Consider the following 16,241-nt stretch of genomic DNA (forward strand, 5'->3'; position numbering starts at 1 on the left):
AACTTGGGTAGATTATGATTATCCAATTAGATGATTGTCACTGTGCAACATAAAAAATAAAATAAAAATCTAGGTCCAATTGTGGTGTAATTATGATGACAATAAGGATGAAGTCCTACATACATGATAAGGTCCAGTAACTGGAGGGTCCAAATTGTTTATACTTCGTAGGTAAGCCATGCAAGCACCATATAAGGCATAAACAGTTTCACATTTCCTAGATACATAAAATGAAGAAAATTTATATATTATACCGAAATGCTAAGTTGGTTAGGATGTCGAGAGTGGGGAATCATGGGATTGTACCCACTAAGGTTCAGATTAGATTGGACAGTGATCTTATTCCTTTTCCATCGAACAGATGAATGGCTAAGATTACCCCCCACACACCTGCGTATCTTAGCATCAAGCCCAAATACAACAAATAACCGAACGAGTAGTTGCCCAATTTGATACTTGGTACTTTGTTGTCTTTTGGGGGCATTACGCACTCCGAAAGCAGATGACCGTGGGAGAAGTCTCACTACGTGGTACGGACTTGAATTAAATCTTATCATCTCCCCCTTTTTATTGTAACGGGAGATCATCAAGTTACAGTAGTTGCTTAGAATAGTCGGTCACGGCAGACCCAAACTCATCCTCTCTCACACTCACAACACAATGGAAGGTGGGCTTCCCTTGCTCAACTGCCTCTTACAGCAAACATTGAGAAGTCTCTGTTCATATTCAGACCCTTCCAATTCTTCTTCTTCTTCTTCTTCTTCAAAGTGGGTATATGCAGTGTTTTGGAGGATCGTGCCTCGGAACTATCCCCCTCCAAAGTAAGATACAGAAAGATGCATTCATTTTTAGTCATTTAAGTACTAGAAAGCATTTCTCGAACTCTGTAACCTTGCTTATTCCTGTATCACTTTATTATTATTATTATTTTTTTTTTTTAATTTAAGTTTTCTTCTCGGCATATGCAGATGGGATTATGGAGGAAGTGCTCTTGATCGCTCCAAAGGAAACAAAAGGAATTGGTACAATTCCACACTGAAATTGAAGAATTAAGAGAAACCCATCTCCTCATTTCGTTGTAATTTAAGTTGTTTAAGTGGGTTTTGGTTTCAGGATTCTTGTATGGGAAGATGGGTTCTGCGATTTCCATGAATGCGAGCGAGAAGGGAGCGGGTCTGTGAAGGGGAGGTTTGGTGCTGATATCTTCTTTAAAATGTCTCACGAGGTCTACAGCTACGGAGAAGGGTGAGAGTTCTGATTTTATCTTCTTTCCATTTTATTTAGAGGAGGCCGGAAGAGGAGAAGAAATATTTTTCTTCTATCTTATACTTATTTCCTGTTTTTTCTTTCTTTTTCTTTTTTTTCCAGATTAGTGGGAAAAGTTGCTGCAGACAACAGTCACAAATGGGTATTTAGGGAAAAGCAACCTGAGAGCGATCCCAACTGCGTGTCCTCTTGGACTGGATCGACCGACCCTGTAAGGAGAAAAAAGCAAAATCATCTCTTTATATTTAATTGATAAACAATAAAAACGCACTCCCTAGCTACTGACGTAAAATGTTTACCTATATATGCACAGCAACCTAGACAATGGGAGTTGCAGTTCAATTCAGGTATTCAGGTAGGCTGATACTAAAACCGGCCAGGAACCTGTAAAAAAACCAAGTATCCACTTGAAAACCTTAATTTCAATTGATGAGTATCTGACACGGTTTATTCTTCTAATTCCAGACTATAGCAGTCATTTCAGTAAGAGAAGGCATCATTCAACTTGGTTCGCTAGATAAGGTTTCTCTCTCTCTCTCTCTGGTTCATGTATGCTTTCCCAAAATAATTCCACTAATGGGTGGTGCTGGTGCCGTTGTGGTTGGATAGATTCCGGAAGATCTCAACTTGGTGATCAGCGTTCAGAGGAAATTCAGCTATCTGCAGAGTATACCCGGTGTCTTGGCGATGCAGAGACCCTATCCACCCATCCAACATTCAAACACCATAACACACAACAGCTATGTGATGGACAACAACGAGAGCGCCGAGGACCAGAGGAACGTATCAAGCGGGAAGAGATGCCTTGGTGAGAGGCTTGAGGAATTGCCGATCAAATCCGTCAATTTGGGCTGGAACAGCCCACAGACGGGCATTGGAAATGGAGCACGGCCCTTTTGGCAAATCCCTCCTCTCTTGCCCCCAATGTCTTGGAGTCTGGGAGCTCTTTTATCTAAACTACCGTCTGTGTTCCCCTTGCATAACACCGTCGAATCCTCTGCAACAGCCATTGACACCAACATTAGCTCTACAGCAGGTTATCAAAAAACAAAGATGAATGCAGGTAAGTCATGCCAAATCTCTGATATAAAACTAGAGCCCGGCTTTGAAGAAGAAAAGCCCAAAATACTAAACCAGAATTCGAGCTTGAAATATCAAACCCAAACAGTGGTTGCAGTTGAGAAGCCAGAGGCAAGGGGAAGGTGAGTTAAACTCGATTAATTAGTAACGGGGAAGCTTCATTAAATAAGGGAAAGAAAGGATTTGGTGTAATATTTGGCGTTTTGTCGAATTGGCTTAAGTGGATAAATGTGCTTTTGGTGTTCAAAATGAAATGTTATTAAATAATATAATCGTGGATACATAGATATGTTTTGTCTTAACGTGATTGATATTTGATAGATGTAAGAGTGTAGTTGGTAGTGTTTGGAAATTGGAATGGGTGAGTAGGAGAGAGACAGCTTGGGTACATTACATGGGATGATAGGAATAGGATGGATGGAGCATTAATTAACAGTGTGAATACTCAAAAACCGCATTTAACAAGTTTTAATTCAATTTATTGAATAAATAAAGGGTAACCAATTTAATCTTTGCTTTGTCGGGTGGGAGGGAGGACCATTTGATTGAAACAGAGCGACCTGATGTAACGTGATGTGATGCAACTTTTGTATATATATAACTTTTATATATATAGGAGGAACATTGGTGTACGTGCATAAATCTCATTAGCCATTCATTCTTGTTGTTATTGTAGATAGGGGGTGAATTGGAGCCGAATCGAATAGTTTGAGGTTTGAGTTTGGCTCAAGTAAAAAATTTATAAATTTGAATTTGATTTGGTTCGAGTTTGATTTAAAAATATATATATTTTATAAAAATAAAAAATTATATATAAAAATATTTTTTATTTGATATTTAAAAAATTAAGAATTATAATAATTTATTATGTATATTATTTTTTATAATTTTATTATATATATATATTAATATATATACATTTGTATGAAATCATCATCAAACGAAGCCTCTTCTTTTTTGTGTATTTATATGATGGGCGTATTCCTGGGTGTAATGTAAAAAATGCAAGAGATGGACGTCCATGATTAAGGTGTCACATTGTCATCTTTCATGCAAATAAGGTAAAATTGTAAAAAAAAAAAAAAATCATGAACTCATGAATGAAATTAGGTAACTGCAATTTAGTAAGCAGCATAAAAAGGGAAAGTGAAATATGGGGCCGAGCAGGCAATGAATTGGCATGGATTTGGGTCAACGACTATCACCCCCTTTCTTTATCCCTCATCCATCATCAATCACGAATGGATCATTTGATTTGAGCTCTTATATGAGTCCACCGTCCATGGCAGGCGGTAATACCAAATCAATGGTCATGGTGCTGCTGACTTTATTAAGTTCTAAGTGGTTACAACTGATTGGTTAACAAACTAGAACCATCCGTCTCATTCATTTATAACAACACCTAATATATATATATATATATATATATATATGTAAATAGTTTGAAATGTAGAAATTATGGAGGAGACAGACCCTACCAAGTGACTAGTCATGTAGTAATAGTATATTGGAGGTCAAAAAATACAACCAAGTCAAGCTAAGCCACCAACTTATGGGGGACCAGCAAGCTCAGCTGGGCCGGTGCCACTGCTGATTTTTACATGCCTATTTAATCGAGATTTTTAAAATCTTGTTGAGTTATTGGAAAACTTAAACTCTTCAGCCGCTTATTAGGATTTAGGAGTGTTTCTTTTTGTCAATATTCATGAGAGATGTTTTCAATACACCGGGTTTACCCATAATGTTCTTTAAATAAATCTTGGACCATGAATAACAATATGTCATAAACATTTCATATTTCAAATTTATATAACCATTCAGGTTGAGTTTGGAAGGAATAGTAATATGTAGAGTGCAAAATCATGTATTATGTATTATTTTATATGTATTTGTATTGTATATATTTATATTTATACTTTTTCAAATTGAGCATCAATCTCGAAGAAAATGAAACATAATCCATAAGTAAATAACTTGAATAATATTGCATAAATATTACCAATTAACGTTCCAACTTTAGATGCAATCTCAATGTAACTAGAATACAATCTAGATTTAACCCAAACAATACAACATAAGTAATACATAACCCATCATTCAAAACCTTTACGCTAAGGCTGTGTTTGGTTTGAAGGAAAAGGTAGGGAATTAAAAAGAAACCTTTACAACCTTGTATGTATTTCTCTACCTTTTCCTTCAAACCAAACATAGCCTAAGTTCAAACCCAGGCCGGTTCCACCTAAGGTTCCAAGTATTAATACACTCAATATGCATGAACATGATACATACTAGGTGTTTCCAGTGAAACAAAAGCTATTTTTTATTTTTTTCTACTTTCACATTTTCATAGGGTGAAAAATAGTGTTAACATTTAAAATTGAGGCTTTATGAAAAAGCCTTAAAAATTAGGGACTTGCCAATACAATATGTTATGCCTGATACGGGATTTATTGTATCTACATTTTGAACCTTGGTGGTCCAAGACTAATCAATGGTAGCTCATCAAATCAATTTAGGTAGGGTAAATCCCAAATCTTGGAACTGGCCTTGATGAGGATTGGTTCTAAGAATTTGGAATCAGATCATATCCCAAATGGCTGGTTCGAATCAGTTCTGGGTACAACTGATTGACTTGCTCACCTCTAATATAACTAGTTCGAGTTTCATGGCTATATATGCCGTTAATGTAAGAGGAATTTATATCTTATTTTTATCAATATATAAAAATAATTTGAATCCTAATTAGGCATCAAAAAATATATATAAATGATGGTGATTCAACCACGTCCACCGTTTCTGGCAAATGTATGTAGATAGGGCATACACATCCTTAATTATCAATCAAAAAGTGCTTCAAAAAACAAATCTTTTGAGAGAGAGAGAGAGATGTGGGGATTGGCGACTCTAATTTGCTGTTTGGTTGAGAATAGATGAATAGTAGAGGGTGTTAAAAAAGAGCAAGATGGTCTCACAAATTATGGCTGTGTTTCGAAACGGTGCAAATAAGTGTGAATGCAAATATGCATAGTGTAAAATGGTTCATATAAATTGTAAAGTTGGGTTAGTTTTACACAATAAATTTACCTTCTTGTCAAATAGATTTTTAGCTGTAATGGATGCAAACACGAATTTCAATAAAACATATGCCTTTTTTTATCAAAAGTTCACTTGAATACAAATTTACTTCTTTTTTATTGATGTATTTTTACATCTCATTAATAATGTAAATATGCATTAGAAAATATGTTTTCTGTCATTTATCAATATGTAAATACAATGTTGCCAAACATAGACAAAAGTGAACCAGAGTGCAAATTTACCCTGAATAGGGGTTTACACTCCATTTGCATCATTTCCAATGCAGCCCAAGGAAAAAGGTGGTAGTATGGGTATACTGCAAATTGGGAATATCCTTAGTGTTTATATGATACCATTCATAGGGAGATGTTCCCAATGTATAGTTGTAATGTCCCGATTTTCACATATCAATCACAATGGAATCTTTTTTTAGAAGTTAATTGACAAATCCCTAACAGTGGGGGAAAAGTTTTGGAATCTTAGAGTCCGTTTGGTTCGTGATCGGAATCGGAATCCCTTGGAATTGCAACCGGAATGGTCTATTGCCCCTATCTATTTGGTTCAAATAGGAATCGGAATCAGATTCCGATTGATGCTGTTTGCTTCATCAAGAGGCTGGAATTGGAATCAGCCATGATTTTCAATTTTGCCCCTAATAAAAATAAAAAAATAGAAAATACATGAAAATACCCAAAAATATAATAATTGCATAAATTTTTGCAAAAATGCAGAAATTTTTACAGAAAATACAGAGGGTGTATGATTCTCGATGAAGGCACGAGTGGCAGATTTGGGGAAGTTCTTTGGCAAGGTGAAACCCTAGTATACCCGTAGCATCTTCCTTCTGAATTGTACATCCAAAAAGAAAAAAAGAAACTAATAGTGGAATGGGAATCACATTTCGGGAGAGGGGTCGGGAATGGCTATTCCCCCATATGGGGGAATGGCATTCCACCTATTCATTAATCAAACATCTAGAAACGAAATGACTCGTTCCAATTCCGATTTCAGAGTCCTATTCCCTGGAGCCAAATAGACCCTTAAAGTTTGAGGGTCTTTCTTGCAATTGAAATTTCATGAAGATAAGTCACTACTCCCAAAGTAGAGGATAGTTAATCTATAAGTCACTACTCCCAAAGTAGAGACGGTAGTCATTGAGCTCGTTGTCTCGTTTCAAAACTAAAAACAGAGAGAATGACTGACATTAGACAATAAAGCCACATTGTCACATATCCATTAGTGAACGCATGCATCTATCTAAGGTATTAGGGAGAGAATAAAAGATTATTAGTCGAAATTTTTACGCACAAGTATTTACTTGAGTTAGCGTCCATGTAATGCATTCACCTTTGGTCTTGTGGGGTCCATATTGGTAGTTACGTGGAAATGAGTAGATCACATGAGTTATGGTGGTGGAGATGAAGTCTTTTAAGTTATAATAATTCAAAAGTTTGTTTAAGTTATAATAATTCTTTTCTTAATTAAATTATTGGAGGTTTTAGTTAAGGGCAACGTGACGTTGGCATCACACCGTCTAAACAAGGATTCCCTCTTAAAAAAGGGCAAAGGAGTGGTAGCCCAATTGTTAATCTTAAGGCTATGTTTGGTTTGAAGGAAAATGTAGGAAAAGGTAAAAAAACCTTTATAAACCTTTCTTTCCCTATCTTATCCTTCAAATCAAACATAGCTAAAGGAAGATAGTAATAGTACTTCAAATTCCAAGAAAGTGTACGAATGGGGCACAAGGAATGGTTTTATTAGTTGTAGCTTTCACACACAGAATCGTACAGCCACTCTTGTTATTCTATCATTATCATCGGTTAATTATAGTAATGGTGATTAAAATCTACCGGCATTTTTGTTGAAACCGGATTCAGTCAGTGCTAGTCCCATTGAACAGTTGCATTGGGAATATCTCCCCCGAAGTAGGGAGATATTTCCAATGCAAAGCTGTAAAGACTGTTCCAACGGTGTTAGCACTGACTGAAAGCGATCTCATTTTTTGTGATGTTAGGTCATAGGTGAGATAGGTGGGCCACCTATAGTCCTATTATTCAGTATTGACGCCATACATTCCATGTGCAAATGCCTGGGCCCTGGCTACAAGCTTCATTCTGAGTTTTATCCATAATGAGCTTGTGCGATTATTCACTTTGTTTCATGGGCTTTCTTTCTTTGTTGTCTGGTTGTCCCAACAAAACTTGGGCCAAACAATGGTTCGTCAAAGAACTCTTTTTGCATGTGCTTCAGGTAAGTCTTAACCGTGAAATTGCGACACTGATGATCTGCGTAGGCCCAGGGGTGCGTAAACTGTAAACATGCATTAAGCCCATTTGTTTGAGTCCAGTAACAACTAAGGACTGAATGTAAGATATGCTACTTTGATGCTCTATTTTTGCAACTTCATATGTGTAAAACAATGTGTGTCGTGAATCGTGAATGTTTATTTTACACTTTTAGTTGTGTAGGAAAATTTATTTATTGCTTTACATGATTCAAAAAAAAGGCAGAAGTCATTTTGACAAATCTTTTAAAAAGATCTTTTGACCTGCAAATCTTTTTTGATAACTAAAAGACTTCACCAAGAGAAGGCCAGCTCTGCTTCTGTAAACAAGAAAGATCACTTGCGTGTTTACTTCTGATTGGATTTCATATCCAACATATCCATAGTAGATAGAGCCAATTTGACAGGGCTTTTTATTAAAGATCCTTTTAAAATACAGTAAAGTTTTAACTAAGTTGTTGGATAATGCCCAAAGGTTAAAGTATCAGAAACACAATGTGTATCGGAAAGGTAATTTTAAGAAACGTATCGGAATATATATTGGATATGTATGCATATCGAAGAAAAATTAAGATATGCATAGATATGCTTGAAAACACTATAAATGCTTTAATAAATCATAAAAATACATCAATAATACTAAACATAAGACCTCAATGGGGTGTATATACATTAAATTAATATATTTTAATGGTTTTATGAAGCAATATATTATAGGTATTTATAATTTCATTAAAAATTCCCAATTAATACCCTGTACTTTGGGCCTAATGCCACTTTGGTCCCCAAACTTTGAAATGCAACAATTTAGTATCCAAACTTTTGGAACGTGACAATCCAGTGGCAACCCATTAACTAACTATTAACCAGCCATTAAGTGGTATTTGAAAAAGATACAAATGCCCTTTAAGTGTCATTTAATTTTGTTTATCAACCATCTAAACGTTGACAAAAAAATTAACAGTCCCAAATCCTTGCCTCTTCCATTCAAGAAAATTGGGGTCACATTTGAGTGGTCATTCTAGTGACCCCAACTTTCTTGAATAGAAGAGGCAAGGATTTGGGACTGCTAATTTTTTTGTCAATGTTTGGATGGTTAATGAAGAAAATTAGATGACATCGAAGGGCATTTGTGTCTTTTTCAAATGCCACTTAACGACTGGTTAACAGTAAGTTAACGGTAGATACTGAATTGTCATGCTTTGAAAGTTCAGGTACTGAATGGTCGCATTTTAAAGTTTGGGGACCAAAGTGGCACTAGGCCCAAAGTACAGGGTACTAATCGGGGATTTTCCATTTATAAATTATAATTCTTAAGTTTTAATGTTTTATGGAATGAGAAAAACCCAACTCTCATCTCCAACCATAAAATATGCATTGGCACAACTTCAATGTGAAAATATAAATAATAATTATTTATTGTTTAAATAATTATTATTTATTAATTTCTAAAAATTATAAAAAATTATTAAAGAAGAAACTTCAATTGCTTTGTGGATATTATAGATCATCCATAGAATTATAATATATTCAATCATTGTGATCAAATGATAAAATATAATTAATTAATTATTTATTTATTTATTTTTTAATTCTAAAAAATAAAAAATATAATTATTAAAGAAGAAATTTCAATTGGTCTGTGGATAAGATAGATAATCCATAGAATTATAATATATTCAATTTTTGTGGTCACATGATAAAATATAATTAAATATTATTTATTTTTTAATTCTAAAAATATAAAAATTCAAAAAAATATTAAAGAAGAAATATCAATTGCTCTATGGATATGATAGATAAATCCATAGATCTAAAACATATTTAGTCTTTATAGGTAGAGAAAAAACTTACATTTTCAAATTTTTGATTAATTTATATTTCCCCAAATATCTTCATGAAATTTTCATAAATCTACTGATAGCACAAAAAAATTGTTATTTTTAATGTAAGAAATGTAGTTCAACATAAATTTAAACATTCAAGGAAGAAAAAAGAAATCACAAGATATTATAAAAGATTGAAAAAAAAAACTATTTTTGCCATATTTTTTTAAAATTTGAAAAATCTTTAAAAAAATTAATGATCCACACTTGTTTCTTGGAAACTTTTACAAATTTAGCACTCTAGGAATGAAGTTTGGTGTTTTAGAGTCATTTGGGGGGTGAAAGAAGGCTTATTTTGGGAAAAAAGAAGTTTGCGTTCCCCCTTTAATTTTTTTTTTCAAGTTTTTTGCCGTATCTTTTTCGTCGATATGCTACCAATATGCCTTGATACACCCTCGATATGTCCCGATACACCTCCGATACGGGTCCGATAAGCATGAAAAAAGACGAAATATTCGATTTCCATGCATATCCTGTATTGGTTTTTCAAAGATACAATACGATACGCCCCATATCGTATCGAAATTTTAAACCTTGTTAATGCCAATATTTTGGGCTGAGTCAAGATATTGTTTTAATACATGATACAATTTCTATTTTAACTAGAGTGAGGGCGTGTATTATGCATACGTGCACTTAAAATCTAAAGATATAAATTAATATTATATGATTAAATTTAAATTTTATGACCTACACATAAATTAAGATGAATTTATATAATATATAATATAGATATTAGATGCAAACAAACACATAATTGTTTTAGATCCCAAATGAACCATAAAATGCCCTAAGAAAGTTATTGGATTAATTTTCATTTTTAAAGTACAAATGTCGATAGATTTACATACATGATAGTCATTCATCACAATTTCAACCCCATATAATAGGGGCAAGGCTGAGGCAAGCAAAGCATAAGAAAGAAAGCAATTTAAAGTGCTGGAACGCGACAGCATAGCTGAATTTGGTCTCCAATCAAAAAATGGTTCCAATGTGTTAGATTGAACTAGAAGAAAAAAAATACATAGACATGTCTAAAGTTATACGTTTTCATTAAAACCTACCGTATAGTTTGTATTATTAAAATACTCCCTATAATTTTCAAATGTTTTAATCAACCTTTCATCAACAACTGTTTAAATTTCCATCTGCAATGTGAAATAGCATGGGTCCAATGTTTTTTATTCCAAAAATATACATAGTGGTTCTCTTATGAAATCAGATTTGTTCCTCACACAATGCACCTCAAATCAGCCTCACAGTACATCATAGTTATGCATTTGGAACATCTTCCCATGTATGACAACATCAAGTACTTGTTGATGTGGCCATTCTCAAACCCTAGACCTATGTTTTTTTAGGGGTATTTTTGGAATAGAAACCCTAGACCTATGTTCTTTCACATTTTCTACTTGTTTTAAGAGGCCATGTGGCCATTCCCAAACCAAAATACTAATGCATCCTGATAAAGGTCAATTAAGTAAAACGGTTGTAAACTATAGAAGTTGTTTTAGTAATATGCAAACTATATGGTATATATAAATACATGAAATTATAGGGTTGTCTAAGAAAATGACACAAAGAAGGAAAAAAAAAACAAAAATAAAATGAATGATCCATATGGCTCTATTTGTTTGAAATGCAAATATTAGATACAAAATTTGCATCTTGTTCAATTTTGCATTTGCTTATTTGTAATTATAACTTGCATTTCTATCCAATACAAAATTTGTAATTTTTGTCTCATTTGCACTCACAGCCAGAATAAATTTTACATTACAAAAACTAATGCAAAATTTAATTTGCACTCACAGGTGCATGAGGGTTTAGCCCAGGGTGAGAATTTTTAGGCAGGCCCAAAGTGCAGTGGGAACCATAAATTTACACTGAGCCTGTCCGTACTTTCCTCTTTATTATATGAAGTGGGGACTATTCATTTTACTCCTCACAAATAAATAAGACAAAATCAATTGTAATAAAAGGAAAGTAAACTAGAATTTACAATTTGTATATTTGCACTGTTTACTTTCCCTTAAGATTTGACTTTTTTGCTCCCACTATATATAAAAAAGAGAATGGAAGTAGGAAGAGTTCTTTTTTTCTATTTTTTATTTGCAAACAGTAAGGAGGTTATTTGTTTGGGAGTGAAGGTAGTTCTATGCTCTAAGTCTGACATCCGCATCCCGAACAAAAACACACATACACACAATAAAATTCATTTTCAATATAAATTAACATGATTGTTAAGCAACTGTCTTTTATTGAACAAGCTAGACACGGCTAAGTATTTTGATCAAATACTCGGAATCCATATCTTCATAAATTAATGTTATTGTGGAAAATTCTGTGTAATTAAAATCAATACAAAACTACAAAAGGGATTGACACAAACCCATTCAAACAATCCATATCAAAGCTTCATTTCATCTGGCTGACCCAAATCCTCTAGTAAAAAATTAAATATATGGAAAACAAACCGTGTATGAGAAACATATTCTGTAAAACTTTTAGTGTGAGATTGTGGGGGGGGGGGGGGGGGGGGGGGCGGGTAAATTGACAATGGGGTCTTACTGATTTCAGGATGGCTTGTAATAAGCGTATATTCCATAAAAGGTCTGTGCACCAGTGAGAAACAACAAGACAACTGCAGCAATGAAGGAGATGATGGCCCAGGGATTGTTGAAGTAGTTGTGCTTCAGGCTGGCGCGCCAAGCATTCCACCTGTGGTCATAGTAGCGGTTAACCTGCTCTGATAATCGCGACAGGTAACTGTCATTTATGTCGAACACCACCTCTTGACAGAGGCGATTGAAGAGATCGGCGACCTCGGCATCACTGCCCAGCCAATGCTCGATGATCCCGTAGTAATGGAGGTAGCCCACATCCTGTGGAGAGTTTATAAGGTTGTCCATGAAGATCACATACGAGGTAATGTAATTGCTGCAGTCAAGGTGGCATTGCTCGAATGCGATGAGGTTCAGAAATAACGATTTGGTCCCGTCATGGATCAAGAGCCTGGGAATCGAAAGCACCCCATTCTTGAATTTTATGTCCCAGAAGCGATCCGTCTTCCGCTTCTTGAACTTGACTCCTGCCTCCTTCAGCTCGGTGACACAGTGGATCAGCTGCTGTCGCCGCTTATCCGCCACCCGCACAGCATGTGATGACCAACGCCTGATCCACATCCGGGGCGAAGGTTGGGGTCCAGTACGCAAGAGACTCCGCCTGAAAATGTCCAGGCAATGAAGTCCCCCTTGGTCGGTCAAGGGATCGAAGGTGGTTGCATGTCCCAGTTCCAGAGATGACTCCAACTTGGTCCTATCGCTCTTCTGTAGAGGCTCGTCGGTGGGCGTAAGTGGGTCAAAGAATCGGAGTGCGAGCTTGGCTACGAGGCCTTTCTGATCAGGCACTCCAATCTGGAGGCCTAGGAGGCGATCCAATATGAAGAGCGGTATCTGATTCTCAAGCATTATCATGTCACGCTGTATGGAATGCATAATACCGCGCATGGCAAAGACAGGATCATTCCGGGAGTAGCCAAGTTCCTTGAACCCCTCGGCGGCGCCTCGGAAGATCTCAAGCATGAAACACCCATCCAACACCATCATCTCAACGAATTCATTGCTGCTGAGAGGGATCACCCCATCATAACAGGTACGGGCCTTCTCCTCAAGCTCCTCAATGGATTCCAGGTAAAGCTTCACATCTTGATTGGTACGCTTGAGGATATGGTGGAGAGATCGCCACTTGTGAGGTTCCATCTCCCTGAAGCGTCTCCGGCCATGGTGATAAGGCCCCAGTGATACTATCTGGGGAAAATAGGCTTTATCGTCTCCTTCCCGGAGAGACTTGGGGACTCGATAGATGCACAGCTTGGCCCATGATCCAGCAGCATCGTCTTGACGGGCCTGTTCCAGCTTCTCCCTGATCAAAATGACCCACTCGGACTCCGGTGGGATGGAATATTCTTCCTCAACATTATTGGCGTTGCAACCCCTGATCGATAGCTGCCGCAAATCGGATGACTGTCGTTGTATTTTTAGAGGTTGCTGGTGGTGCTCTAATGGGAGATGAAGCGAGCGGGTGGTGGTGGTGGTGGGGTTATTGTCTGTATTTTGGTCTTGGATGCCAGCATCTACAGTTTCTTTGAGTTTGAGGGTGATGAGGTACCAACTCAAGAGATCTTTGTTAAACACGGCAACCATTTCTGGTGGAGATAGAAATCTATGGTGGTTGCTGTTTTGAGATTGAGAAAACAGAGATTCTCAACCGATAAAGAGACAATACATTCCATGGTAAACATTGACTGTTTTTGAAGTTTAGTTAATTAACCAGAATAAGGCTGGGAACTGGGAAGGGTCCTCCTTGTTGTGCCTAGTTAAGTAGATGATTATGATTATGGTGTGCTTATCCCATTCCTGTCTAAAGAAAGTATGTACGTCACTCTAGATTATAGTATACTCTACAGTCTAAACAACCATTTCCGATTAACCAAGCAACCTACGGCAATTCAGTAAATGGGGGCCCGGGGGGGCTCATTTCTAGTTAGTCAAATTTGTTTCATTCTCAAATCTCAACTTTGTTGGGTAACGAGATAAAAATAAAATAAAATAAGACTAGAAAGAGGAATATTTATTATACTAATAGATCTGTTCATGGGTCGAGTTTATTATTTTTTTTGGTTTGGATAAAACTTCAGGCTTGCGGGCTTGGGTTTAGGCTTTTTAAATAAGCCTGGCCCAGGCCCAAGCCTGAAACGATACTATTACATATAATAAATAAGCATTTATATTATATATAATAAAGATTTGTTTTTTAAATTATTAATAAAGATTAATTCACTATTAAGAAATACAAATTAATTTATTAAATTATTATAATATTAGTTTACAAAAATGCATTGAAAATAAAACGTTTTATGTACAGGTTGAATTTCGAGCTCAGGCTCAAGCTTCAGACATTATATAAGGGCCGAGCTCGGGCTCAAAACTTAAACCCGATGGTCAAACTGAGCTCAGGCTTGAACCTGCACATTTTATATTGATAAAGAGGAAAAGCCGCCCCACCTGCCCTACGATTGCCAGAGAATATTAGAACTTAGAATAAGAAAATCATGTGCCAACCTAACTCGGTAACAGTTTGTTTTTATTTGATTAAACTATTAATCCCTAATTTTCAATAATCTGTTAATTCTTCGTAGTCTCTTTCATACCTAATGCCATCAGCAATTCAGTACATTATTTCCCTTTCCGGATTAAGACTATTGGCAGCTGACTCGCTCCAATTTTCGTATACTAGTTTTAATGCTTCTTTATAAATCTTTATGAATTTGTACAGCTGGAAACAGTGAGAGAATCCATCATAATTCAAGGGGTGGTGCAGCAGGTGAGGGATTGAGACCATACATTTAGAAAACTAATCAAAATTTCCTATGAATAGATCATAAATTTCCCTTTTATTGGTAAAATTTGTAATTTTATATCCGTATGATAGACTTGAGAGAGAGAGAAAAAAAAAAGATGAATTTGGATTTATTTCTCACCAAAGCACATTTCATACCAACCTCACAACATGTTTCAGCTGCGCATTGAAAATATCTCCCCATGAAAGATAACTTACAAGTAGAAACAATTTACGACTCAAGTATAATTTGAATTATCTGAACGCAATGACTGTTGAACAGGCTGTGAAACTAATTATAATATTCCTTGATGGGCCTCACTGTGAAAGGTGCAGATCGCATATATTTTGTTACCGGTATGGAAAATAATCACTGATTTTACAGCCCTTTGAACAGCCATCTCGTTCAGCTAATCCTTTCTCGGATCAAGTGCTGTGAGGAGCAAATCGAAAGAGACCAACTGGCCCAGTGCTTGATTAATGGAGCACATGCCTGGGACAAGTACAGCTGTAACTTTATAACTGTAGTGTTTTAAACATGAGCATGCCTTCTTTCTTTCCTCTGCCATGACAACAATAAGGGTACATAATACAACACAGATTCACTTTTATAACGAAATTTCCTTAGTCCAAGCATGGGTTAATTCATCCCCAACTCCGGTGCAACCATGCAAGTAGTAGGGTGTCAATTGGACCGGATTTTGTCCAATCCAATCCGGTCTAAAATGAGTTCAATTCAATCTATTTAAATTGGTTCCAACCTAAACCTAGTCCATTGACATTTGCTTTCTTACTTTTTATCAATAGACTGGATATAGATTCAATCTGATCCAATCCATTACAGATAAATCAGGTCTAATCCAATCCAGTAAATACTTTGGACCAATAAATTTAGACTGGTTTAATTTAATATGTCTTATTAGTCCACCTAATTTATCTAAATTGATTTTAATTTAGATGAGATACAACCCAAAACTGGTTCATTGACACCCTATATGTAGGATAGGTTCACTTTAACCCCTACCCAACACTGGGCCAATCCACTGAACTCCACAAAAAACTCCAAAGAAATTTAGGGCCCATGAAGTCTCTCCGTGATAACACAGGATTTTCAAGTAATTAGCTTCTTATCACAGTGGATAAATATCACCATTATGCAAAATGGCATCATAAAAAAAAAAAAAAAGAAGAAGAAGGCAAAGGTTCCTTGACTTTTAAATCGATCTGCTGCACTTGGTGTTGCGTCT

General features: G+C 35.9%; 2 protein-coding genes across 3 annotated transcripts; one reads left to right on the forward strand and one right to left on the reverse strand.

Annotated features, from left to right (window-relative positions):
• The first annotated feature begins 426 nt into the window (after positions 1-426).
• LOC104607041 (uncharacterized) lies at positions 427-2,648 on the forward strand. Of its 2 annotated transcripts, XM_010272526.3 has the most exons (7): positions 427-821; positions 969-1,022; positions 1,114-1,245; positions 1,369-1,477; positions 1,580-1,621; positions 1,732-1,788; positions 1,876-2,648. In XM_010272526.3, exons 1-7 carry the CDS (start codon positions 661-663, stop codon positions 2,470-2,472), a joined length of 1,152 nt encoding a protein of 383 aa, XP_010270828.1. In that variant the 5' UTR covers positions 427-660; the 3' UTR covers positions 2,473-2,648. The 2 variants fall into 2 exon arrangements, with proteins under 2 accessions (XP_010270828.1, XP_088743363.1); XM_088887237.1 differs by lacking the exon at positions 1,580-1,621 and having other exon boundaries at positions 525-821.
• A 9,163-nt stretch (positions 2,649-11,811) lies between these two features.
• On the reverse strand, positions 11,812-14,111 carry LOC104607035 (UPF0481 protein At3g47200-like). The gene has a single exon (XM_010272524.3). The coding sequence runs from the start codon at positions 13,797-13,799 to the stop codon at positions 12,171-12,173; it is 1,629 nt and encodes a 542-aa protein (XP_010270826.1). The 5' UTR covers positions 13,800-14,111; the 3' UTR covers positions 11,812-12,170.
• Between the last annotated feature and the right edge of the window lie 2,130 nt (positions 14,112-16,241).

This window comes from Nelumbo nucifera, chromosome 5 (assembly GCF_055504915.1).
Source record: "Nelumbo nucifera cultivar China Antique chromosome 5, China Antique-T2T, whole genome shotgun sequence".
NCBI lineage: Eukaryota > Viridiplantae > Streptophyta > Magnoliopsida > Proteales > Nelumbonaceae > Nelumbo > Nelumbo nucifera.